The sequence below is a fragment of the Vanessa tameamea genome, chromosome 10 (genome assembly GCF_037043105.1).
Source record: "Vanessa tameamea isolate UH-Manoa-2023 chromosome 10, ilVanTame1 primary haplotype, whole genome shotgun sequence".
NCBI lineage: Eukaryota > Metazoa > Arthropoda > Insecta > Lepidoptera > Nymphalidae > Vanessa > Vanessa tameamea.
Window position 1 is genome coordinate 12,433,125 of NC_087318.1, and position 27,651 is coordinate 12,460,775.

Sequence of the window (27,651 nt, forward strand, 5' to 3'; positions counted from 1 at the left end):
AGGATTTCCTCCTTGTTTTAATTCATTAAATACGTCATAAGTGAGATTCAATACGTAACCTTTCATTTCGTTTCGATTGTAATTTAGTAGATACGAAGGGTGCCTAAGTTTGAAGCTTTTAGTTTATAGATTGTTTTTCAATAATATCTTGTCAAATGTAAAGTTAAACTAAATGCGTGAAACAGAAAAGTGTTTTAAGAATTTTGTTATAAGATCTTAATTTAAATATATTATAAAAATTTAATTGTTCATTGTTTAAAAATACATAACGTACGAAGAAAAAATATTTTATATTATAAACTAAGTTTTCCAATCACATAATTACAATCTAGATCATAGATACGATAATTATGTATCATTTTAATTTACATACATATAATTATAAATAATAATTAGATTTATTAATGTATTTGAATATTCAAAGCACTAGAAATTTATAAAAAACCCCTCATCATCACCCATTAGGTGTAAATTTGCAATAAGTTTTATATAATGGTAATTAGCCATTATATTTCTTAGGTATTGTTTCATTTAATTTGCTAATGACTTTTTGTTGTAAATTTTTAATTTGATCGGCATATCGGCAGCTGTCAGTTGGTTATATTATTAAAATTTTTGTTAAAATGCTTGTTTTAAAATTTTGACAACTAAATTTGTAATATTAAGAAAATAATAACGATTATTGCTGATTATTTTCTATGTTGTGCCCTAGTATTTGGCCCCAACAGGTGACAGTGTCAAGGCAAATATGCCACCTGCCATCGACATTAAGAAATTTGAAAGAAAATAAATAAGGAAATAATCTATATTTGATTTATTTATTTCACTTAATACTAACTCCTTTTTGTGTTAATGTGTTATCCTCATATGTTTCGAGCACATCAGCTAGATGTTCGTTGTCTCTAGGTTTCTTGAACTGTCTTCTTTTCTGACTAACTTTTTTCCTCTTTGGCACTATGGGTTTTCTAGGACCATGATCCTGCATAGATTTGATACCTTGCTTCTCTAAATACTCTTCGATTTTCGCATCATCCATAGCGTCCACGGCAGTAGCACGCCATAATTTAACAAATTCTTCATCAACCTAAAAAAAAAGAATAAATTGAGAAAGATTGTTTGATTGACATTTAAAGGTTTTATATGATTGCTTGTGTTACTAACGTCTAGCGTAGCAGTTTTGTCATTGTAAAACAATATTTTCTTTTTATCAGTTGGTCGGGTTATGTACAATATCTCTTGAGCTAAACTTTTCAGGGCTCTTTCACAATGAGGTAAAGATTCTTGGACATCTTCTAGGAAAATCCCTCCTAGACCTTTTAAGTCATGCTGCTTTAGTAATCTACAAAAAAAATATGGTATTATCAATGAATACACTAATCTTATAAAAATATTATTGAGAGTTTGAAATAAAATCTTACCTTAATAATGATTTTTTGTCTTTAATTTTATATACAGGTTTAAATATGTATTTACTGTCAAATGTACATTCTATTTTAGGATTATTCTGTAAAGCCTCAGTTTGTAACCACTGAAAAAAATATTATTTGATTGACAGCCTGTTTATTACGTATTTCAAATGAATTAAATAAAAATGCTCTGATGTGTGTGTAATGAATTGGACTTAACTAAGAAGTCTTATGTGTCTTATTCTGGCTATGTGCAGGCACATAGTAGCTATTCTAGAAGATTGTTCTATGAACCTTTATGTTACATAATAAAGTTCAATTTAATATTGTATTGCCATCAGAATTATTATTATTATTGCAAAATTTAAAATTGACATGTCAATTAACAGTAGGTTAAAATGTACTTCTTATGTACAAGTTTTATTGTATATAGCTGATTATGTAATTTAATATAAGAAAAAGAGTACCCACTGAGTTTCTTAATAGTTTATATCAGTAGTGTATATTCAGACTCAAAAGGCTGAGTCAGCTTTAAATCAATCATAAAAAATGATAAATCAAGTGACTCAAGAAATCCTACTTGATTTAAATTCTGATGTTGCCTTGATTATAAAAATATATATGCAAGAATATTAATATGATATCAATAAGAAATAGTAATGCCACAGATAGCACATCTGTGGATATAAAATAACAGTAACAAAAAACTGATTTAGTAGACAATAAATAAGAAACCTGTTTTATTTTATTTCCAACGTCCAGTTGATTAGTTTCATCCAGAATTTCATCCAATGTTAAAGGATGATCGTCTCCATCCTGATGCCTGGACTTCATGTGTCTAACAATGCGGGCAAGCACCCCAAACCTATAGGAGGAGCTGCCCGCCATTGTCTTATAACTGAAAACAACATTATATTTACATTAGTTCTTTTTTAATATTGTCCTGTTTATGTGAGATTGGTGTAATTTGTTTTTGCTGAAATAAGGATTGGGTAGATTTTACTGCTAATCATTTATATTTATATACTAAGAAATACTTTTTTTTTTATCCATCAAGTGTTTTTCTTAGCTGCGCTATAAGCAAACACTTGAATATATGTGTATATAATAGTTGTTCTAAAGCTATTGGATTTCGTAAAATATTTACTTAAAAAAATCTCATCCTTCGTTTCAGTACCAATAAGTGCAGCAGTGCAAAACATTCAATGTAATTTAAATTTTGTTGCAAATTTGATAAGTCATAAGTGCGAAGAAAATTAAAAGCTCTATAAAGTATAATATTAGCATAATATTAGCTGCAAATATTGTGTGCTTTACTATAATCCATTGTCTATGTATAAAATATTTATTTCATTTATAATAAATACATCTATGAATTAACTATTTATAGATCCATTTATTCCACAAATTTCATCATATAGTAAATATTGAAAGTTTTTATAACATTGTCCTTACTTAGTTCCCTCCAGCTTCGGCGCTGCACTGGCCGAGCTTGATGATTTAGATTTCTTTTTGCTCTCATCTTTAAATGAAGATTCATCTCTTTTTTTCTTCTCAACACTGGAATAAAGTTTAGAAACATTTTATAATTTTACTCATTTGGAATATTTTTAAAGTTTTTAATATTTTTAATACAGATTAGATTAAACCAACATTTGTCAAGAGAAAAACATAATAAAATAAGCTTTTTTAGAAATATTGTGGTTTTTATTATTATGGAAATTGTTTATTGAGTGTCAATTAAAAAGATAAGATAAAGATCTCGATTTGCATTCAGAATCATTATTCGAACTCATTACTGTGTATCGTATGTTATAATTTCATGGATAAAATAATTCGCGGTATTGTGACGAGTGGGAGCGAGAGAAGAGAAAGTTATTCGCTTCTTGTATGGTAAGTGAAGGGGATAGTAGTTTCCAAAGCGAATATAATATACACTCCGTAGTAGTTACGAAGCAAACGAGAATGAAACGTACGTTGGTGTCGCAAGTGCCTTTTTTCTAAATAGCTCTCGTTCTCTTAAAAGTGCTGGATCCATATTTTCTTAAAAAATTACAAATCTTCCTCAAAAAGTGAGTATAGTTTTTTAAAAATCTATTATTGTTTTCATTGCTTCAGTTCTTAATTGTCAAAATACAAGACACAATCTCACATTTCATCTTGACATTTTACGTTAAGTGTTGCCAAAGTCGTTATGACGAAACTTTCTAGTGTTGCCTTCTCGGCACAAATAAAAGCCACAAAACAAAAGAAAACTTCCTAGTGAAAAATATCGTTTATTAATAATGTATTTTCTAATGGCGATCTTGTATAAATCTTTAAGATACTGAAATAAAATGCATTATCAAATTGTAAATTTACTCTTGCCATTTTATAAGGAATATCAGAATAATAATTCTTAGAAATTTAAATAATTCGAAGGTAATGGCAATGAGGTTGGGTTAACTTAATATTGTGTTCTAAGTTAATTAAATAAGAAGCCTACAAAATGTGTGTTAATAGGTTCAGTTTAATATTATAAGATAAATATGTACAATTATCACGATTGAGTTCTTAGTCTTATTTAGTTACTACTGACACTATATACTGAGTATTATTCCCCGAAGTCCTCCAGCATAAACTCTACTCTAATTCTGGCGTATAAACAATTATGTGTACCAATACAATGAAATTAAGACATAAACATTTAACTAGTTTTTACTAATAGGTAATCTATATTTAATGAAACAGCAATACTAAATTTATTTTTGTGGTTATTTTATAAACGAAAAATATGTATTTATTTATTTTAATATAATTTGCATTTAAATATTTAATCATTTTACATATATTCTACCACCAAACAGTAATACTTTTTTTAGCTCTGTATAATGTCGATAAAATGTAATCTTACCTATGCAAAGTTAGGACTGGTCGCTGAAGATACAGAAGAAATTGAATAATTAATGTACTTTACTAGTCATGAAAAATACTGTTATAATGATAAAAATGACAATTTATTATATTATTTAGCTTATGTTTTCCCTTTTAACGTTATATATAGTATATTGGAATTAGGATAGTCTTTTAGCTATTTATAAATTTAAACTTTGCTTATTACTTTTCCTTTTACAAAATGGCTATGGCTATGGCATCAGCAAAACCATCAGCAATGCTGGTCAAATTTTATTTAGGCTGCCTCTGAACCTTCTCATCAAACCAATATATAGATTAATACTTTAATGAGATGAATCAAATGATACAAAGTTCAAACACACTTATATGCGTCTACCTAAAATAAGAGAATCATCACGACCTACGGGAGTCCATACGAAAAACATCACATATTTAAAAAAAATAAATAAACGATGTTGATCCATGTAGTAAAATACATAATCTTTAAAATATAGCCTATACCGACCACAGAGAACTAAATCCATATAAAGAACTTTGACTTTGAAACTTTGAATATTTTATACTATTAATTATAGATTTCTGGAAATATTTGCGTTTTGAATGTGGGCAAAGTTGTGCCTTTTCTGAATTAATATTTGTGGATATAAGTAGATAAGTAAGATATCGTGGTATTAAAAATGAAGATATTATATTAATTAAAAACTATCTGTAGACTATAATATAGCAGAGCTCCGCTCCGGTATATATAGGGTCCTAAGAGGATAAATTCTTGGTGCAAAACTCGACTTCATTTACATAAATAAGTTTTCTTATCTTTTAGGTATCTAATAAAAACGAGATAAATGTTTTTTTTTTTGTATGTTTCTTATTATTCTACTCGTGCGAAATGGTGGACTATTTATTTATAATTTTTTTATTATTATTGCGTCGTAATTCCTTTTAAATAGTCCTTTCCTTTTTCTGAAACTACTTTTTTTAATTTGAAGCTTATTTTGTTTTTGTTTTATTTGTTATTACTTAAAAGTTGCATTTATTGTGCTTTTATGTAATTATCAGGGTAAGTCTTAACATATAATAAATGTTTCAAGCTAAACAAAATTGCACTTAGAAGAGTATAATATGTATAATCAATTCGTCTAAAATGACTTAATATGTCATAGTTAAAAACACACCATAGTACCATCACCAGACTTTTTTTGTTGGTAACAAAAGATTGTTTTTTTTTTTAAATAATTTTTAAATAACCTATCTCAATGGCTCCAAATGGAATTATTAACATTTCTAGTTTGAGCCTTTAAGCAAGTGTCAAGCTTGGGCTAGGAACGGGCTCAGGAGTCAGAATTGAAGGGCTAAGTATCGTCCATGTAACATTCACATTGTCATTGTTCTTTGCTATGCGTATTAAGCCATGTGATAGATACCATTATATGAGTATTTCCCAATAAAAAAAAATTAACTGCTAATTTCGCAGTACAACAGTATGGTTAGGTGGTAGGAAGTCTGACGCAAAGTATCATATAAGTAAATCTATATTTATTTGCCTAAGTCTATACTTATCAGGTACCTAATTGCCATGCTAAAATATTATCATCCATATAAACTTATTTTGTTTAGAAAACGATGTTGATTCAAAGTCAAATATTTGTTAGAACATTAACATTTAATTTTATGTAAGGTTTTTATTTTTCATATGTAATATTTAGTTATTTAAACATAAAAAGTTTTTATTGTGAATATAGTTGAATAACATCATTTATTTTTTTTATTTAAAAAAAGTAGTAGGTCCGCAAAACTTGTTCCATCGAACGCAAATTAGGCGGGAAATTATTGATATATATTTTGTCCAACTCTTGTCACTGTGTCGGCATTCGTGACATCGAGTGGACGCAGGCGGAATTACGAGGTATGTACCTATATAGTACGTATTACAAACGCTTCGTCTGAGTCATTACATGTATTGCTACTAAAATGTGCTATATTTAGTAGGTTTTAAAGTGCGTTTTTGACGTGTTTAAGATTGTTACAATATATTTTAACCGGTTGTCAAGCATTTATTTACCGAACGTCAGTTACAAGAAAATGTTCTTAAATAAATATGATATCAATGGAATTCGCAAGTTATTTTTAAACGAATTAACATTTTTTGAAAGAATAGTACCGGATACCCCTTTTTAACCGACTGACCGAGGGTTTAGTTGCTAATGCTTTTTTTATAGGATAACTAGTAACGGATGATATAATGTGATTAAATCAGGTCATAGACCTTGTTCTTAAGTATTTAACGATACAGTATAAGTTATTTTTCTCATTTAAACCAAATTTACATAAAATAGATATTTGATTTGAATACAAATAACCTATTCATTATATTTTTTCTAACATTTCCGAGAAAGGTATTTATTTGAGTTATATTTTTAAGAGTGTCATGCTTCTTTAGTAATAATGAATACCTATGTTATAATAATTATATAGAACGAATATCTTTAAATTTGATGCCCTTGCCAGTCATAAGTGGCCAGTACTAGAGAATAAAAAATAACGTTACAAATAAGTTGACAAATAAAACTCCAGGATAAAGGCGCTTCGACCGATTCTACGTCCTTAAAACGTTGCTTGTCGTAATCGTGATTAATAATGTATTAGATATATTCATAATATCGTATTTATTTTTTGATATGCATACTCGTATACCTATTGAAATATATTTTTTTTATTATTTTGTGTACCCTAGTGTTAACACTGCGCTGACTATAAATAAAAAAAAAGTGTGTGTGTTTCTTTGTTCAGTGGAGAAAAGAACCGTTAAACTCATTTGCATTATTAAATATGTAACTAATTTTACTAATGACTTTCCATAACAACTGTCATTTATACAAAATATTATACCAACAATTTTTGACTTTGTATAAATTGATGTATGAGTCGGGAGGGACAATTAATAAATTTATAAGACTTGAAAATATTAGTCGCTAAAATGTATATATGCCGTACGATATGCTTTTAGTTTGGCGTTAGTAAGACAAGACCTTTTTCAAACATGTGAATATGGCGCCCTTTTAAACGAATTGATTCGTCCGTAGTGCTTACCAGCTTTAAGACGATAAGACGTAAGATTTGCCATAGCTACTTTAAAATAATGCCTTAAATTATAAAATGTCAGACGGTCCCTCGACAAAAAGTCCCAGATTTATGAGTTTAAAATACGAATATTTTATCTCGGATTTTTTTTTTGTTATATTAAAAATGTTCATGGCACGTCACGTCACGTTCAGGCTTGATCTAATTCAATTTAATAAATCATTTTATTGTTACAGGTTCACAAAATGTGGCGTCACAAATTATTTTTAAATATAATTTATTTATTTATAATACTTCAATGGTAAGTGCGAACTCTTCATATATTTTTTTATTTTTGCACAATTATGTCTGTTTTGAGCGAATTATTTATTAAATACTTTTCTCTTGAGAAAATGGTTTCTTATAAGAGAGTAATTAGTACTAATGATACTCTGTATGACTGCAATTCTAATATTTTATCTTTTATTTATTATTATAATATACATAATAAATGAAATACCACTGACTTATCTGGAGATCTACGAAACCATAGATCCGATTAACTTTAAAATCATAGTTATTCCTTTCGTGTAGATGCTCACTTTTGATTTTTTGGAAAATTTAACTTTAAAATTAGGGGTAAATGGGAGTGATAAAAAAAGCCGAGATGGCCCAGTGGTTAGAACACGTGCATCTTAACCGATGACTTCGGGTTCAAACCCAGGCAGGCACCACTGAATTTTCATGTGCTTGTAATTGAATTTGTGTTTATAATTCATCTCGTGCTCGCCGGTGAAGGAAAACATCGTGAGGAAACCTGCATGTGTCTAATTTCAACGAAATTCTGCCACATGTGAATTCCACCAACAGCGTGGTGGAATATGCTCCATACCTTCTCCTCAAAGGGAGAGGAGGCCTTAGCCCAGCAGTGGGAAATTTACAGGCTGTTTATGTTATGTTTATGGGAGTGATAACTTTGTATGAATTTCACCGGAACGAAGTCGGGACAGGCACCTAGTAATTTATATATCACTCGTGATATGTTGAAAACCGACTTATCATATGCTAGTTCGTTGCGTGTCTTTAAATGCTGTAGTTATTACTATATTCAATAACGCTAAAACTTTCTTACATTTCACGACCGTGTTTTATTTCAAGTTCGTTCTTACAGAAAAGTACGAACCTGCGACTTTCACATCGTTTAACAGCCCGTTTACCGTTGAATTATCGAGCTATATTTTGTTTTAAAGTTATTATAATAATATACATTGTTCTGAATAATAATATATAGTAATGATAATGTATTTTATATATGACATAATTTTCGCTAACGTTACTTTAATATATCGTGAAAGATATACTCTTCTGTGTTATCACTAACAGGTTTTGTTAGTCAGTATTTGGCAGGTCGGTAATGGGGTTATTGATAAGATAATGATCAAAACAGTATCGGCAAACTCAGATGTTTATGCAAAATTGATGAATTCGTCTAGTTTTTAGATGAATTATTAATAACCTTTAGTATGGCATAGCGTAATAGTATTTTTATATAGCTCGTATATCTATAAGGCTATTATAGAGGAACTTTGTTCATTATCTGTTATTTAGAGTGCCTTATTATGCACCTAAATGTAATGTAAATGTGTCGGATTATATTCTGGTGTTAAAACAAGCTTCGTTTTCTACCCACCCAACCCTTACCCTCCAACACCCTCTATAGAATATATTACATACATACATACATAATTGTGCTTATATGTAGTGATATAAAAAAGGGTACGAATAGTTTTTTATATAATTAGTTAACTGTCAATACTTTTCATAGGCATAATTAAGTTCGATGATGTTTTTTTTCAAACAATGAAGCAAAAATAATGCATATATAGCATTTAAAATAAAATAATCTAAATATATTTATATATTTACTTGGAGTAATACGAAAATCTTTATAAAACATATAACACAGATATATTGCCTCGGCTGGTTGATTTTTCGCCCAGGGGATCGGAATTAAATAGAGAAATGCTGCTAGCATTTATGCGCATATAATTTGTGCAGCAGCTTATTTTTCATTTTGATTAGGTACTATGTACTTATGTTAGTCATCAATATTTATTTTTTAATCAGGATTTATAAGGCATATATTATTTTTTATGCCTTAGATTGGCGGACGAGCATATGGGCCACCTGATGGTAAATGGTCATCACTGCCTATAGACAATAGCCCCGTAAGAAATGTTAACCTTTCCTTATATCGCCAATGTGCCACCAACCTTGGGAACTAAGATGTTACATCCCTTGTGCCTGTAGTTACACTGGCTTCCTTTAAACCCTCCAAACCGTAACACAACAATACTGAGTACAGTTGTTTAGCGGTAGAATACCTGATGAGTGGGTGGTAACTACCCAGACGGGCTTGCACAAAGCCCTACCCAGTATATATATTTAGCATGTCAATATTTTGAAAAAATCCTCTCGTACTGATTGAGAAAATTCTATTCATATATTGTCGCATATATGATGAGATGACAAGCGCCAGTTTTCTGTCAAATAATATTACAAGTACTAAATCTAACGCCGATAGTGAGTCGAGATATCCGTGTGGATATAATTCGTGAATCTAAACAAAAGATTGTTAGTTTAAATCCAGATAAGCATTACTGCCTTGATGGAAAATATATTGCGTGTATATTATGTCCAATAAGATTCTCCCATGTATATCCACCAGCCCGCAATGGAGCAATGTAGAAAAAGACTTAACGTATTTAAAAGAAGCTTTACCCAGCAGTGGTCAGTTGACGTGTTGTTACTGTTAAGAAATATTTTTGTATAATTAATAATTAATATCCGTCTGATTTATATCCGGCTCGAAGGATGTAGAATTAATAAAGATAACGGATACAATTTTTTTGTCATAAATTACAATCGTTTTCTTTATTAATTCTACAAAAATATTTCTTAACAGTTATTCTGTCAGTTAGGTACTTAATCACTGCATAGCATTAGTATATGTTAATACATATTCGTCATAAAATATGTGATGTTTTATTTAGATCACTTAGTACTTCTTGCTTCTTTGAAAATCGACCGTAATCATTTTTAACATTTTCTTACTCTTATTTCCAATTATTTTTTAGGAAGCTGTATGATACATTTCCAAAATAGGCTGTTTATAACCGAGCGCTTAGATAACATATCTACATATCTAGATAGAATGACACACTCCAAAAAACCTAAATAAATGAGCCAACTGCATTATCTTACAGTGCGTGACAGTTACGCTTGACGTTCACACTCGAACACCATACTACTTTACTAGTGTACGTGTCCTTAGTAGCCAACTGTTGGCCATTATTATTATTTTTTTGACGCTTTTTCAGCATTAACAGTCCTTTTAGACATAAATAATCAAAGGTTTACTTAAAATGACTTTTTTTACTGTTATTCTTTCCATTTGCAAAAATACATTGTTATAAGATCGGTGAAGGTTAATTCGAATGTTTTTGAATATTCCATACTACACATGCCACCGGTGGGTGCACAACTACAGGAAAATAATACATGAATCACGGATATCGATAGATGAATATATATAAGAAAATATTGTATGGATAATTTGAAATTAATTATTATAATTATAACCAGTTATAATAACAGTATGATCAACAAGGTAGATTAATTAGTGAAAAAGTTAGTATTATAATATTTAGACTCAACAAATAAAATATTTAATAACTGACTGTTTTTATGCCATATTAAATACATACAACTAATAGGAAATCAGAAAAATTACCTACGATTTATACTTTAATAGTCTTAATTTTAAGTTGGTAAAAGTAAGTGCAGCTTATGTTAAAATGATGTTATATACTAAAACCTCCAAAAAGCCGTGTTTTTTTTTATATTAGTTATATTTACATAGGTTTAGTAGTTTTTGCATTTCACAAAAAACAAGATGTCTTTTTCGAGTTAACGACAAAATTAAAACAACAAAGGATGGATTTGAAAATATTAAATTGCCGGTTTCTCGTATTTGTTCGGAAAATATCTTATAAGTAAAAAATAGTAAAATTGTCTATGTCTAAATCTCATTGTCTTTGATTAGATGACACTACATTAGACTATGTTAGAGTAGGCTCTAAGCCGGGGGACTCTGTAGTAACAGATAGAGTAGTGTTAATTGCAACTAAATAAGACTCAAAAACTCATTAGTGATAATTATACATAGCTATATGTATAATAACAAAGGGAGCAAGTGAGCAAAGTCTATTTCTTTTGTGTAAACTTGAATGTATTAAAAAGTAAAGGACAAGTATCAGCTCATAAATGTCGTACTGTTAAGCTAAGGTTTACTCTTTTATGAGAAGCTTACTCCACCACGCTGCTCGACTACTGGTATACCTTTTATAGAATATTATCAAGGATCCTCGCCACTTAATGAATTCGTCTCGATTTGAACCCGCCGAATGAAATCTACGTACTGTTTTCCCAACGCCATTGAGGAGCAGAAGTGGGCTGAACTACCGGCACGTGTTATATAAAATTGAATACTTTCAAACCTTTTTAATTTATGCAGACCCCTGCAGATAGTTTTCTCTATTATGCCTAGACCGCACTCACCGCGATATGTTCGCGCGAGACAAATTCGCCTTCGGCCCATGTCGAATGTCATATATCTATACATATAATAAAATTGGAGTGTCTGTTTGTAATATTAAAATAACCGCGTTTTACTAAATGCATATGTATGTATACACGGTACATATAGCTAAATAACATTTTTTACAATTTTTGTCTGTTTGTCTACTTTTATTTTAGAATTATATGTAAAATAATAACAAAGTCAAGCTTTTTTATTAAATTCAAATGCGCACGAAGTCGCGGGCACAGCTAGTAGTAAATATATTAAACATAGTAAACATCGTATCGTTTGTCGCGAAGTCGCATGGATGGCTATTGAGGTCTAAAATGTTATCGTTACATTTTGTTATCGAATATCGAAATTAAACAAATCTCGTAATATTCAATTTAATTTTATATAAAAAAACTCTAAATAAACAATGCTATAACTAATATACCATAATACCTAATAACTACACTACTTAATTTAAAACAATGTTACTTATAAATATACCTCATGTAAAATAACAACTAAAACTACTAAATTACTATGTAAGTTTACTAAAATTATAATATTAAGTACGTATCAATAAATATCGTTATCGTTAAATACACAATAATATTAAATTTTTACATAAGACAATATTTAATTAATATTAAATTACATAATCATAAATAACACACATTATATACCATACATTAGCTATCAATATAAAAAAATTAACATAATCAGAACGGCACACCAATTTAAAAACATCAGATAAATCTAATATGTCACCTACCATAGTTATTGTATCATTATCACTTTGTATAAGCACTATATTTTTTAGTAGACTACTCTACCTTACAACAGAAAATATCCCTTTTTGTACTGTACTGATATTATTTAGGCTACTGTAATATTCATCGTATTATGTACGCCTAATTGTTTTGTAATTATCTCTGTAATTGATTTAAATGTAAATCTTTTGAGAAAATAAATGTCTCTAATCGTAAACATAGGTCGTACTTATTGCGTCGCACGGTGTCTGATTTAAGTCTTGTCCTTTGATGTGCGAGAGCTTACCGACAGCGGAGCGAAGTGTCTTCAACTTCGAAGTACGAAGTATTCGCGAATATTCGCGTTATCGTGATGTATGTGGCCTACATATTACCAAGAAACTAGATAGCGTGCTATATGTAGAAAAAATTATAAACAACATTTTCTACCGCCAACACAGCAAAACAAGGTATTACGGTTTATTGGGAAAACTTAATAATAGGGCATATATAGGCTCGATTTGGAAGACAAAAATAATAATAATTAATAAAACCAATAAGATATACCATAAAATTAAAAATGCAGCAGCACAAATATATTTTTTTATTTTTGTTAAAATTATAAAGCTAAACTCAAAGGTCCTGGGTTAAATTTGGTCTGATTAAAAGGTTTCGGGGTTTTCCTGTCGTAGTATTCTCATTAACAACCAGGAGTCTGGAAGATGGAAGTGAGGCGAAGACGTGAGCAGTATCACGCAAATGGAATTGGTTTCTAAAGTATAAATAATATAGTATAATATCAAGGTAAAACCATATTCGTATGTAGTTTTACCCGTGTAACTACAGGCTCAAAGGACATAAAATCTCAGTTCCCGAGGATGGTGGAGGATTGGTTATGTAAGAAATTGCTAAAATGTCATACAGTGCTAATGTCTATGGGCAGTGGTGACAGGAGATGTGATGATCAGGTGGCCCATTTGACAGTTCGCCTACCGATGCCATAAAAATGCGATGCGATGGTGCGGGACTTTATTAAATACGGTTCGAATTATTCAGTTAACAGATCGGTCAAAATAAAGGCAGGATTTGTTGATAAGGATATAAGCCTTAGCTTATTGGTATTTAAAACGGCTTCACCGCCGAACATATAATCCACGGATTATACCGAATATAAATTAATAAGGTTTCTATTAAAGCAACACAAAATTTGCCAATACGAGTCGAAATTTTTAAGTGTATTACGTTGTGGATATAAAATGAGTCCCAATTTTATAAATACGGACGTTCGAATGGTATGGAATGCAATCTAATGGTATTTTGATCTTGTGTGTTTAACTTCGCCTATATACACTGGCACTCGAAGAATTATAAACAATGTTTTCTACCGTCATTGCGCCAATATAGCAAAACAAACTGTTACGGTTTATTGGGCAAATTTAATAATCGAGCATATATACGCTTAATTCGGAAGATATAAGTATCTTAATCTTAGCACTTGTTAAGAAATAGTTCAATGTCACATACGTGACAATTAAGAGGGTACCATGAACTAAAATGTTGTAATTTTTTTTTTGATTTTGTGTTGTGATTATTTTTGGAAGAGGAAGAAAGAATTTTGAATTAACTTTTGAATTATAGTTTTCCGTCACACATATTTAACGATTACAAAAAAAAAACTATATTTATTAACTGACTTAATAAAGACAAGGTGTACAATTTGTTACCTCAGAACTCAGTTAATGAATCGGTATGGAAAATATATTTTTTATTTTGTTTGGGTCTTGTATGGGTAGTGGGTACTTCCTGTTTGGTCCCATTTAAATTTGAAGAAGAAAAAAAAATACGGAATGAAAATTAAATTCTACTTGAAGTCGGTTTTTTTTTGTTAAAATTCTCTATTATTATAGACAAGTCTAAAAAAAGATTCATACGGAACTACTCCTTCGACAAGAGGGAACAAAGGTTATTGCGAACAATTGCAGAGGAAGGTAACACCGTTCCTTGGTAAGGTACGACTACACTCGTGATACCGAGCGAATACAAAGCCATGGTTTTTCATTTCTGATACAATTTTTACAGGCAGTTATTTATGGTACGTTTTTAAGTTGCCGATTTAAAAAACAAAAATATAGGTAATTGCTAGGTGTTTTTTAGCACGTTTATAGTTTTTACATATGTTTTACTATAATTTGTTTGTGGTCTTGTCTTTAATAGTGTAAACACAGCGGAGGACCATCCAGCGTGGAACTGGAAGTGCGAGGATGGCAAGTGCAGTAAAACAAAACACGACCAGCAAAGCCCAGAGCCGGCACTCTCACTTGAAGCCTGTAAATTGTTCTGCAACGAATTCGGTATGTCGACGACACCTTATTATCGTATATTATTTTATAAATGTATAATCATCGCCAGCCCCGTATAAGAGTAGAGCAAGATCGTCTATCATCGCTTGTTGGTTCCTCATAATTCTGGTTGTTTGTATAGCCTTGACAAGATGTCTGAATCATGCATATTTATAACCTGTATTTATCTGACATTTACCTGGTAAAGGATTTCCCCGCTGTGCAGCCCAGAGTATCTCAAAATGGCTATTAGATTATATTTTGGCCGCAATTTTCGTTCGCATATTTACTACCAAGGGCCAGCGGTCTAGCGCTGAATAATATGATTAAATTAATTGATATAAATGGTTGAAGGTACATAATGTAATTTAAATTCTCGACACTAAATTTGTGTATCAGTAGTTAAAAATCTCATAATTTTCTTTGTCTTTGCAATTTAAAAAAAATCTCTTAAAGAGAGAGATAAAAAAACTTTTTTAATCACACCGGTTTTGTAAGTTTTTCAATCTTTGCACACCCTTGCAAAGTAAATATATAGTAAAGGCTATGTAAGTAAATGTATGGTAAAAAAATATTCGTCGACCCTTAAAAGAAATCTTAGAATTGCAAGCATTCATCATATTTGTTTTAATCTAGGTCTTTTGTGGCCGAGGCCTACGGGTAATACAGACTTGGGGCGATTCTTGTCCAAAATAAATATCAACAACATAGAAATACAAATTGAGAAGCGCGGAAGGTCAGACGACCTGATGAATGCAGCCGGTCAGGTGAGTTTTTGTAAGCTTTATATCCACCTGCAGCTGATGAATAGGTACTTCATGATATGTCAAATTCCTTTGTAGCTTTTTTCGGTTAGATAGATTTTTTGTAAGAAATAGTATAACAGAATCGATCTATGTTGATATAATAGAATCTACAAGAAAAACATTTCTTTGTATAAAATTGTTATTGAATTTGTTGTCAATTATTTTATCGCCGATGAGGAAAACGAACAGGGTAGAATAGAACCAACTCTACATAACGAAGGTGACGTAAAAGCCAAATAAGGTTTTATTTATTATGCGTTTTTAAGCGCCTCAACTATCCTTATTTTGGCAGGAAAGTTCACCAATAAAAGTAAGCTGGTCGTAAAAGTCTGCTAAAAGCCAGATTTCATTCAGCATTCACCGCGCGTATTATGTATACATATACTGTATCCATTAAATTGTACCATTGGTTACCATCATATGATCGCATTGACGAGCAAGATTTACATTATGAACAAAACATGCGGTGAATAAGAATATGTCTAACTATTTATCGTTTCAGAGATTCAAACAATTGGTCAGCAAAGCCGTACCAAAAGGTGTTACTCCTAAAACAACAGGCAAATCCGTCTATGTGTATCTTGTCAATAACAATCCTGACGTCACAGGTATGTTATAGTTTTTTTTTATCAACAATAATTAATATTTTACATTATATTAAAATAAGACATTTCTTTATCGTTTCAAATGATATTTATTTTTGATTGAATAATAAATTTGTCACGTTAAACACAGTTGTTGTTATTGGAAGTTTTATTAATATGATATATTGCATTCCGAACGTGTTTTGGGCAGCTTTAAAGGCAGTCTTCCACTAAATTTGTTTAATGTATATTGTTATGATATAGTAAGATTTATATAATTAATTTCTCCTACATATTTCCATAATTTATTTTAAAAACGCCAAAGACACCTCAAAGTATTTAATTAATTTAATTTTAATAGTTAGTTTAATAAAATTTTTTTTGCTAACTCTACTTCGTACGTAGTTTCCGCTAATTTAGGTGTAAAGTAAATACATTTGCGGATGTATTTTATATTGGCCTTCATATTGTAAGACAGTATCGCGCTAGATATAGTTTGAGTTATATATCAAGTCCCATTTAATGGTTTATTTAATTTAATGGTAGCATTGAGATTTTGATAGATTAATTGAATCTCGTGAGTTTGGATAGACACTACCTATCACGCGAATTTCGTAAAGTTCATATTCATTAATAAAAATATTCTGAGTATATTCGTACATTTTTGAATTAGATGACTTAACAATACTTAGGGAAAAGTTATTGACACACTTAAATAATCGACTGTACAATCCTCAATTGCTACTATTGGTAAAGTTTAACTTATACTATTTATATTGTTATATCAGAAAATTGCGTGCTTATTATTCGAAATTGATTGTAAAGACAACTTGTTTTTGTAGTTTCATTATAATATTAATAAATACATCATGCTAATTAAACAATATGTTATATAGTATGTAATTATATATTGCATTGTTTATCGCTATTTATCCTCTGGACAATCAGACGTACATAGCTACTCGAGTCCGACCTTGAATTCTTTTTATTCAGTACGCCTATTCATATATGAAACCTTGTATTCAATTTTCATCTTTATCTATAACGATTTAAAGCATCATTTCATTTAACAACAACTATACTATTAATAAATTTGCAATTTAGCTTTTAATACTATGAACAATGAACTTTACTATATCGTAAACGTTTCTTTGAAATGAAAACCGTAACTAATGTCATGGATGCGTTTTCACGACTAAACTACTCAAGCGATTCATATTTAAATTTTGCATACAGAGAATGAAATTGGACGTCAACGAACGAGTGAAGGAAATTGCAACGTAAGGTTATAAATGTAAAATACATAGACAAACAACATAATAACTTGATTGTGTTATTGCGAAATATTCAATTGAATTGACTTTCACTCGTCGGTATTTCTAACATTGAGTACATTGATTTAAATCAAAATCGTAATATTTCGATTGGTACATACAAGTAGGTATCTTACAAGGTTTACAAGGAAGAAAGAAACCTCTTTTATTACCACTCACTATAGAACTAAATAATGACAATTTTAATATCAAGTATAATTTTGTGTGGCCAAAAGAGACAGCTCACAAACGCCTGGCTGGCAGTGTTGTGACGATCTCAGAACCCCGATCAAAAAAAAAATGCAGTGGTTCAATTCTAATGGTCCAAAACTTGACCATCATCAACAAGCCCCCCTTCACGCTTGAGTATTTTGAACCCTCTGAGCCTACCCTGTATTAAAACCTGACTCACAAACAGCACAAAGCAGAATCCTCAGAGATTTTAGTTGCGCTGTTTATATCTATGAATATAATTATGTCATTTTCCACACTCGTTGTCAGAAGCACTTAACTTATGTATAGAATGATCATGATGCTTCTATTTCTTAGATTTCTCGCTGGACTTTGACGAGAGTTACACTCTGAGAGTGTCGCCGGAGTCCACTGAGCGTATTAATGCTACAATCTTTGGAAACAATTTCTTCGGTATCCGCCATGGCATGGAGACCCTATCCCAGCTGATAGTCTTCGATGATATCAGGAACCATCTATTGGTAAGATGTTTTTTAATTTAAGTACTTTAGTTCTTCTTCTTCTTAAAAACACTTATGCCGTTTTCACGAGACTTTTTAAAGGGATTGTGAGCGAAATATGCTTTATATTGATTGGCTTGACTAAAGTAGTTGTGCTTATAAACGAATACACAGTTACACGCACACAAGCTTGAAAACGACAGAAACTGAGACGCGGCAATTGGGATAAACGCTCTTAAACTTCTAAACGTCTGTGGGAGTTTAAGATTTAATTAAAATAAATGAATATGAGTACTTATATGTATATACTTTTTTATAAGGTTCCTACAGTTCTTCCAAGCATTTTTGATTACAGAAATAATCACAGGTTAGGAATTTAGATACCGAGAAACCCGGTAAAAACTAAGTAGTTATTCGACGTCATAAAAAATAATAAATTCAAAGTAAAAAAACTTTTTAAAAAAGCTTTTATTTAAATGCTCTAAAAAGAAGAAAAAAAAATTACCTTTAAAATTTTAACTATCAATTTATAACCTCATTATACACAATTTCTTTAATCATAAAAGCTTGTCGCGAGGTTTTCGTAAGTACATATATAGAAGTATTTAATGATACTGAAATTAAAAAAAAATGAAACTTAGCAGATTAAATTATATGGTACTAGTTAAAACGTGCTAAAATTTTAATTAATTTTTATTGGCCTCACTAGGGGCTCAAACCCTTAAATCTTAAGATCGATATACGATCTTATCTTTCTCTCCTTAAAATTTTAATAATGTTTTATTAGTATGTATGTGGTTTCAAACAATTCTGCACAATACGGCCCAATTCAAGTCAGTGTTTGCACACAAGCCGCCGTAATATATCTCCTGCGTAGGTGGACCGTAGTTAGACGGATCACCATGATTGGAATCGACCAGCTGTTCCTGTGTTACAAACTTTTTTTAAGTAAAACCGTCGTATGGATTTCAGACTCATTAGTAGATATTTCTCAAGCTTGTTGGTATTTATGTGTTTAATGAGATATTTATCCTTCTCCTCGATGTCCTCATTTTATAACTGTCTGACCTCTAGACGCCATTATTGTAATGTAATACGACGTGTCAATTGTTGGTGTTGCCATCTTATCCAATTAGCAATATGATTCATTTATTTATATATATAATTAAGGTATTTTATTGTTAATTATTTTTATTTTGAAATTAAAATAATATCTTTGAACGCGAAGGTTTCATTTGGATGCAAGTTTATCCAAATATTAATATTAGTATTACTGTAACGTTTCTGATGTTGCAATTATGAAAAATAGTTTTCGCTTACGGTGGTTCCTGTACTAATTTATTTTTTGTTTTAAAATGTACTATTTTTTTTCTTGTATTATTATTTATTTACATGTACATATTAATTATTTCCCCACAAAATGATATCAAATAAACTATACATAGATATCTACATATACAGGTTATTGGTAATTCGACGTTTTCCCGTTGGGAGGTGATAGAGGTGATTATTTGCGATAATTTTTAACCCCCATATGCATCATGCAAAAGTGAACCATTTTTGAGTTATAACGTTTTTTAGATATTTTCAAAATAAGTCAAAAAATGCAACTTCTGTAATTTATTTAAAATAAAGTATCAATTAAAATCTATTTTTTTCTTCTGATTTACTGGAATACGTCGAATTACCAATAACCCTGTATAATTACAAATATATAGATTAAATACTGTTATTATTATTTTTTCTGATTCACTTTGCCTCTTTGTTAGTACCGCACTGTTTAAGAATAAGAAAGAAACATTATTAGAAAAAAAAAAATTCGACAATAATATTTTACAATTGAAAACAACACTACACACCTGAAAAACACCTGACAAAAACTAGACAAAGCATACATTACTCAATATAAACAAAAGATATAAGAACAGTAAATAGAAAAAAAAAGATTTAAGAAAAGAGTACGTATAAGCGTAAGGTTAAAACAACGAAAACCGCCACGTATCTCCTTTAGGTCCATTTTGATGTTCGGTCTACAACCGGCTGGCAAACATTGACTTAGCAATTTGCATAACATCAAACACCCAACACGGAGATGCTGTGACATTTTATTGTTATTGAAAATGACACAAAAAATAATGAAATACAATGAACCTTATTATATACAGATCCGAGATCGTCTTGTTCGTAAATGTTCGCGAGAGAACCCGTTCCTTTATTATCGCCAGCAAGGTTACGGCACGGTCAATGAATTCAGCTCGATATTTAATTTTATATGTAGCACCTTTTTATTTAATAGTAAATACTTTGACCATTTATATGTCTAGATAGATTTGTCAAAGTTGAGAATGCGTCGATAGAAATAGTGACCAACGGTTGGCTCATAAATACATGCACACTACTTTAGCAGTAAGACGTTTGGCGAGTGTCAGGGGAGGCTGTCACGCATGTCAAGATAGTAAAGTAGGCACGTTTGTTTAGTTTCTTTCGTAGTACACGATGTAGATAATTGTTTAATCTAAGAATAAAACCTTTATCTTAATCGAAGTTTGAACTCTTACTAATCAATTTAGAGATTTAATTAAAATCACATAAATAAAACTATAAAGAAACATAGATTTAGATGTAAAACTTTGATAAACATTTTCTTATGTAAGATTCGGAAAAACTCCGCAGTCATTCTTTAATATTAGTTCCGATTGGGTATGTTTATTGCAGAAATCAACCAATAACAATTCCAAACCAACGATTATTATATGGCATGGCATTGTAAAACAAAAATTAGCGATAGTTGTTTTTTTTTCTAAATTACAAGTTACTATTAAATTCAAGTTAATAACGGAAAATCCCCGGAAATTATGGCATGTTGAAAGAAATCTTAAGACAATGCATAGATGGATATGTCCGCCAATGTTGGAACAAAGAGAGGGTAGAGGGATTTGGTCCGTTATTGGACGTTTTATATTTACTTGGTGCTAGAGCTATATGCAAGTCTATCTGGGTTTGAAGAGTGAGCCTTTGTAACTGCAGGCACAAGGGTCATAACATCTTAGTTCCCAATGTTAGGGGCGCATTGATGATTTGAGGAATTTTATTTTTTCTTACAGAACCAATGTCTATGGGTGGTGGTGACCACTTATCATTAAGCGGCTCATTTGCCAATCCACCAACATATGTGATGTCAAAAAACCAGAATATCCCTTTCGTAGACGATAAGATTCCTATACGATAGCTTATATATTTTAATTAGGTGATTTCGAATTGGTTTTTAGTTCGAGTACTTTTCTATTTACAATGCATTTATAGCTTTTTAAATTAAAATCGATAAGATAAATCACACAGAAATAGTATTTTACGTCATTAACAGATATTTTTCTTTATTATTAAAAAAATATTATTTTTCGTTGTTTTTAGATTGCGAGAGATGTTACTATCGACGATAAGCCTGTGTACCCGTACAGAGGAATTCTATTAGATACCGCTAGAAATTACTACTCAGTGGAGTCTATTAAAGCTACTATTGGTAAGACTTTTATGTGATCGATTTTGGTGTAGAAGATTTTCGCTCAGTCAATGTGTAGTATATCAATGTTTGAGAGAAATTTTGGCTTTTATAGCTCATAATATTCAGCTTCCAAAAGCTACGTGATTCATGAATATTTTGTTGACTCATTATCAGAATTTAGGTTATTTTTTGCTGTTCGTTGAAAATTCATAATTGTGTTATAATCTTTAGCTATTAACTATCAAAACAACTCAAACAGGTTCCTCTTCTTAAGTTTGAAGGTAATCTTATTCATCATATCAACTTTTTCAGTTGATGGTAGGGCTATGTGTGAGGTTATTTGGATAGATACCACCCACGCCTCATTTATATGACCGCCAAACAGCAATACTCAGCACTGTTGTGTTTCAGTCTAAAGAATGATTGGGCCAATATAACTACAGGCACAAGGGACATTACATCTTAGTTTTCAAGGTCTGTGGCACGTTGGTGATGTAAGAAATGGTTAATATTTCTTACGAGGTTTATGTCTATGGGCATCGTCGACAACACAAAAAATGGACATCCATTCCTTACATCCTCTCTCCTTCGCTAGTAAATAAATCTTGTGATTGTATTCTGGAAGAGATATTAGGTAGAGCATGTAATGACATTTTTCTGATTTTTATCTGGTCCTACTTGGTTTTTGATTGTTTCCTGAATACTTTCACTTCTTCATTTCCATATCAGAGGCGATGGCCGCCGTGAAGTTGAACACCTTCCACTGGCACATCACGGACAGCCAAAGCTTCCCGTTCGTGTCGAGCAGGCGCCCCGAGCTGACGAAGTACGGCGCCTACGGTCCCTCCAAGGTGAGTGATCGGCCTGCGCCAAGAAGTCCATGACGTAAGCGTGTCGGGCAGCCTACAGGCGTGCGTCCCGCCGGCAGGTGTACCCCGCGGCGGCGCTGCGCGAGGTGGTGCGCTTCGGGCGCGAGCGCGGCGTGCGCGTGCTGCCCGAGTTCGACGCGCCCGCGCACGTGGGCGAGGGCTGGCAGGACTCCGGCCTCACCGTCTGCTTCAAGGTCGGGCTCGCACACATACACGCACGCACACACACACACACAAATAACTTCCCATTTAAAATCATCTAATATAGAAGCCAATATACATAATTAAATGAAATATAAAAAAAAAATTATAATATAATTACTAACAAATAATGTAGTGTTGAATTTTCATTTGAACGAGTTACAGCATTAGATATTATAAGAAATAACAGAATCCTATTGGCGTGTTCTGTGATTTATCCAAAGCATTTGGTTGTGTACAGCACGAAACGCTTTTGTACAAGATAAAATATTACGGTGTTAATGGTAAAGCTCCTGATCCCATTGCTTCAACTGTTTAATTCTTTGATACGAGTATAATATTACTGGCATGAAGTCTTCTGTATCTGCATTAAAAATGGTAGTCCCATAGGGATTAATTTTGGGTCCTTTTTTATTTTTATTATTTATAAACGATCTTTCTTTCTATGTTAAAAGTATTTGTGATATAGTATTCTTTGCCGATAATATTTCAATATTTTTTAAAGACGACAGGAAAAAACCTAATTATGACGATGTAAACAATGCTTTAACACTCATACAAAGTTGAAACAATGTTGAACATATTTCTCAGAAAATAAAGTCTGGAAATGTAAATAATGAAACGCAGACACTTTACTAATTACAGGCAGAACCGTGGGCGTCGTACTGTGTAGAGCCTCCGTGTGGACAACTGAACCCCACCAAGGAAGAACTGTACAACTACTTAGAGGATATTTACAAAGATATGGCTGGTGAGATGTTTGGGTTAAAGTGCTCTTTTGGAATACTAAGGAACGAATGCCGAATATAAGTTTGTCTTTCTTCACAAAGGTACAAATAAACGGTAAATAATTTAAATTAAAATTTAAAATTTTAGAGGTATTCGATACGGACTTGTTCCACATGGGCGGGGACGAAGTGAGCGAACGCTGTTGGAACTCCTCGCAGCAGATTCAGCAGTTCATGTTGGAGAATAGATGGGGCCTGGACCGAGCGTCCTATCTTAAGCTCTGGAACTATTTCCAGACTAAAGCCCAAGACCGAGCTTACAAAGTGAGCGAATTACTTACATTCAATGCCGGTTACTTTATTCAATAGAATATTCGTTTTGCTTAAGAATAATAGGAGTTTACTTGGTGGTAGGGCTTTGTGCAAGTCCGACTGGCTATGTAATTATATGTCCTACCGTTAAAAATTATACTTAGTATTGTCGTGTTCCGGATTGAAATGTAGAAAATTCTACTATCTTTAAGTAAATCGAATAATTTCTAGAATATTCTTATAACTATCGATTAAGTGTTAATTATAATTTAGGAAGATATATGAAAAAACTGAGAAATTTAATTTTGCCTGACAAATTAAGTAATTTTAAATGTTTAAAATAATAGTTTTATACATTGAATCATTAAGAAAGTGTTTTGCAGAGAAAATATCATTACGAATTATTTATATGATTTGAAATTTACTTTTCCAGGCATTTGGAAAACGTCTGCCTCTGATCCTGTGGACCAGCACGTTGACGGAGTTCAGTCACGTTGAAAACTTCCTCAACAAGGACGACTATATCATTCAAGTGAGTCACCAACATGAATATAATTATTTCGTGTGTAGTGAAGAATTTTGTTTCTGTTTCTGAGGCAGAGTTTCACTTCTGTTGCACAGGATTGATTAGAAAAAGATTACCCTTGAGATAGTCCATTTATAGAGAAAGTTTGGGGATCTCTACAGGGTTGTCCCAGCGCTTTCAGGCTTTAAGAGGCCGTGTTAAGATACGATCCTGCTAAGTTATCGATAAAAGAAAAATACCAAAAAAATCTGCATGCAGCAGTAAGCCATCTTTCAGTCTTCCTAAAAATATTTTTGCGAAAATATTTTAAACAATGTCATTCAATTATTAATTACCAGGTCTGGACGACCGGAGTGGACCCTCAGATAAAGGGTCTCCTAGAGAAAGGCTATCGTCTCATCATGTCCAACTACGACGCGCTGTACTTTGACTGCGGCTATGGGGCCTGGGTCGGAAGCGGTGAGTTCTAAACAGACTTCAAAAATAACGATATTCACAATTTGGCACAGTTTTTTGTGTATGTTGTATTATATATTTTAATTGTAAAGCTATTTGACTGATTCTTTGTACGTTGTTAATGTTTAGTCTTGACAGTAGTCTCTTTCATTTCATTATTTAATAAATTTTAAACCAGTTAATACCAGATCAGCTAAAATTTTCGTAAAATTTTGTAGCTGTAGATAATTTGATTTGTTTTTAATATACTGTAATGAATCTTAAGAGAAAATGTAATCGTGTGCAGGTAACAATTGGTGTTCGCCTTACATCGGCTGGCAGAAAGTTTACGAGAACAGTCCGATGCAAATGGCACAGGAATACTCGAACCAAGTTTTAGGTAAGTCAGTCATCAGTCAATATGACGATTAAAACATCTTCTTAAACTTAAAATAAAACATGACCGCTCTGAATTAATTTATTAATAGCCAGTGCCACTTATGTGTGTGTTATTTATAGCAGTCTTGTAAAAATATGTCTAGATTGTCATAATTAGACTAATTAATGATAAAATTCAGGTGTTGCAGGAAAAATGTGTCGCATTTTATGGAGCTTTGTCGTAAAACATCACTTACAAGCAACTATTCTTGAGAAAATTGCATTAATATTCCTATAATCCCAATTTAGTTTAGTAAGTTTAATAGCATCGCATGCAAAAGTGTAGAAAACAAGGCAGTAAATATAATTGCAAATTAATAATGATGCACACGAAATCAATGTAATCGTATTAAATCATATTCGAATATTCCTATTATATAAGACAAATTATTTATCGACTTAAGAAACACGTTCGTATAAATAATGAACATTGTACAAGTCAACATAAGTATTCTGCGATTTGTCTGAAGCATTTAATTGTGTAGAACACGAAAGGGTCTCGATATCATTTTTTTATACGTAAGTCAAAGAGTTCAATATTTTTTTATTACGGCAATAAAGTATTCTTGATCTGAGCTAAAAATGGGTGTTACACAAGGAACAATTTTAGGTTCTTTTCTATTTCTTGTATATATAAATGACCTCAATTTGTATTTTAAAGGCATTTGTGATATTGTCACGATTAGTGACGATACTACATTATTTTTTAAAATTTGACTTAAAAATATATTTTGATTGTATATGCTGACTTTGTATTAAAAAGTACCTAGTTTTGAGTTTCTTGCCGGTTCTTCCCGGAAGAATCTACATTCTGCACCAGTGGTTTATATTTAACAAAAGCCTGCTTAAATAAAATGTATTTAGATTTTATTTGATCTCGGAAAAGTGCACCATATAATATACAGAACATGTATACTATACATTTGAGGATTGACAACACATGTAGCAATAGACTTGGTATATCTTGGGTTTGTTTTGGGGCAAAAATATGACATCCTTTACCATTATCTGCTCAACTTGAATATTCCCAATGGATTCAGGCTTGGAACAAGTCGTTTATGCCTTCATATATCGCTTGCACCGCGTTGCCAAAGAGACGACTCAGTTATCGGATATATTTCAGATATATTATATTGTTTACTGTTTGGTAATGTTAGTAACCGACTATAGTTTTTAGGTTCTTACATCGCAAGACGGACGTGGCCTAGCCGCTTCACATAGCTTATTGAGACGAGATACGACATTTTTTGCATTTTAGCAGCAGCGTGTTTTAAATCGAGTTAACCATTGATTCGCGAAAATACTGACGCTCGTACTCGCAATGCTCCTGAAACTTATAGAATGGACGTAGCCCATAATGATCCCTTTTGAAACATTACGTCTACTTCAAAATAATGATAGCACGCGGCGGCTTCGAATATACAGACGAGCTAAAGCAAAGTCGGAGCCCGAGCGCTCGGTGAGTAACGAGACGGTGTTGCAGGCGGCGAGGCGGCGCTGTGGTCGGAGCAGGCCGACTCCGCCACGCTCGACGCGCGCCTGTGGCCGCGCGCCGCCGCGCTCGCCGAGCGCCTGTGGGCCGAGCCCGACACCACCTGGCACCACGCCGAGGCGCGCATGCTGCACCTCAGGTGAGCTGGCACCGCCTGGCACCGCCTGGCACCGCCTGGCACCGCCTGGCACCGCCTCCGTGGCGAGATAAGTCATCGGGCAAACGGGCCCCGGTGGCCGTTTTTGTGTGGCCGAGATTTTATGTGGTCGCTGCCTATTCTTTGCTAACACGCGATTACTTTCAGGGAACGTCTCGTCCGGTTGGGCATTCAGCCCGAGTCGATCGAGCCCGAGTGGTGCTACCAGAACGAGGGCTACTGCTACGCGTAGCCGTGATCGTCGTGAGTTACGAGGGAACCCCGTGACTTATGAGTTTCATCAAGACACAAATTGTAATCTATATCTTGAGATTTTGAAACCGATCAGTGAAATTAAACTCATTTTTCTACTTAATTATTTTTTTATTCCTTCGTTGGAAAGTAATAAAAATATTATTTTATTTAGTTGTTATATTTATATAAAATACCATTTATACTGTTTCCATAGAATGCAATGGGTTTTTGGGAAGTTGATTGGGTATTTTTTTTATGTTTGAGTATTTCCGAAAATAATAATATT

The 27,651-nt window shown here is 32.1% G+C and overlaps 2 protein-coding genes across 4 annotated transcripts; one reads left to right on the top strand and one right to left on the bottom strand.

Moving 5' to 3' along the window:
* Positions 1 to 804: 804 nt before the first annotated feature.
* Positions 805 to 3,595, bottom strand: LOC113392069 (transcription initiation factor IIE subunit beta). Its single transcript, XM_026628341.2, has 6 exons — positions 3,383 to 3,595; positions 2,862 to 2,966; positions 2,142 to 2,304; positions 1,419 to 1,528; positions 1,162 to 1,339; positions 805 to 1,084 (listed from the first exon to the last, which is right to left on the bottom strand). Exons 1-6 carry the CDS (start codon positions 3,442 to 3,444, stop codon positions 824 to 826), a joined length of 879 nt encoding a protein of 292 aa, XP_026484126.1. The 5' UTR covers positions 3,445 to 3,595; the 3' UTR covers positions 805 to 823.
* LOC113392064 (chitooligosaccharidolytic beta-N-acetylglucosaminidase) lies at positions 3,276 to 27,532 on the top strand. 3 transcript variants are annotated; one of them, XM_026628303.2, is made up of 16 exons: positions 3,276 to 3,299; positions 7,616 to 7,680; positions 14,952 to 15,088; positions 15,713 to 15,843; positions 16,385 to 16,490; positions 18,329 to 18,492; positions 21,883 to 21,991; positions 22,703 to 22,824; positions 22,902 to 23,036; positions 23,689 to 23,794; positions 23,920 to 24,095; positions 24,517 to 24,615; positions 24,948 to 25,068; positions 25,352 to 25,444; positions 26,966 to 27,113; positions 27,279 to 27,532. In XM_026628303.2, exons 1-16 carry the CDS (start codon positions 3,297 to 3,299, stop codon positions 27,361 to 27,363), a joined length of 1,800 nt encoding a protein of 599 aa, XP_026484088.1. In that variant the 5' UTR covers positions 3,276 to 3,296; the 3' UTR covers positions 27,364 to 27,532. The 3 variants fall into 3 exon arrangements, with proteins under 3 accessions (XP_026484088.1, XP_026484110.1, XP_026484099.1); XM_026628325.2 differs by lacking the exon at positions 3,276 to 3,299 and adding an exon at positions 3,329 to 3,478; XM_026628314.2 differs by lacking the exon at positions 3,276 to 3,299 and adding an exon at positions 6,110 to 6,204.
* The last annotated feature ends 119 nt before the right edge of the window (positions 27,533 to 27,651 follow it).

Bases quoted from the DNA above. Each gene is read 5' to 3' on its own strand.
- LOC113392064 (XM_026628303.2), top strand. The intron at 21,992-22,702 runs GTAAGACTTTTA...TTTCCATATCAG, and splicing joins GTCTATTAAAGCTACTATTG to AGGCGATGGCCGCCGTGAAG. The intron at 25,069-25,351 runs GTGAGTTCTAAA...AATCGTGTGCAG, and splicing joins TGGGGCCTGGGTCGGAAGCG to GTAACAATTGGTGTTCGCCT.
- LOC113392069 (XM_026628341.2), bottom strand. From the start codon at position 3,444: ATGGATCCAGCACTTTTAAGAGAACGAGAGCTATTTAGAAAAAAGGCA. The intron at 1,529-2,141 runs GTTTCTTATTTA...TATTTTTTTCAG, and splicing joins TTGGAAATAAAATAAAACAG to TGGTTACAAACTGAGGCTTT. The intron at 1,085-1,161 runs GTTAGTAACACA...CTTTTTTTTTAG, and splicing joins ACAAAACTGCTACGCTAGAC to GTTGATGAAGAATTTGTTAA.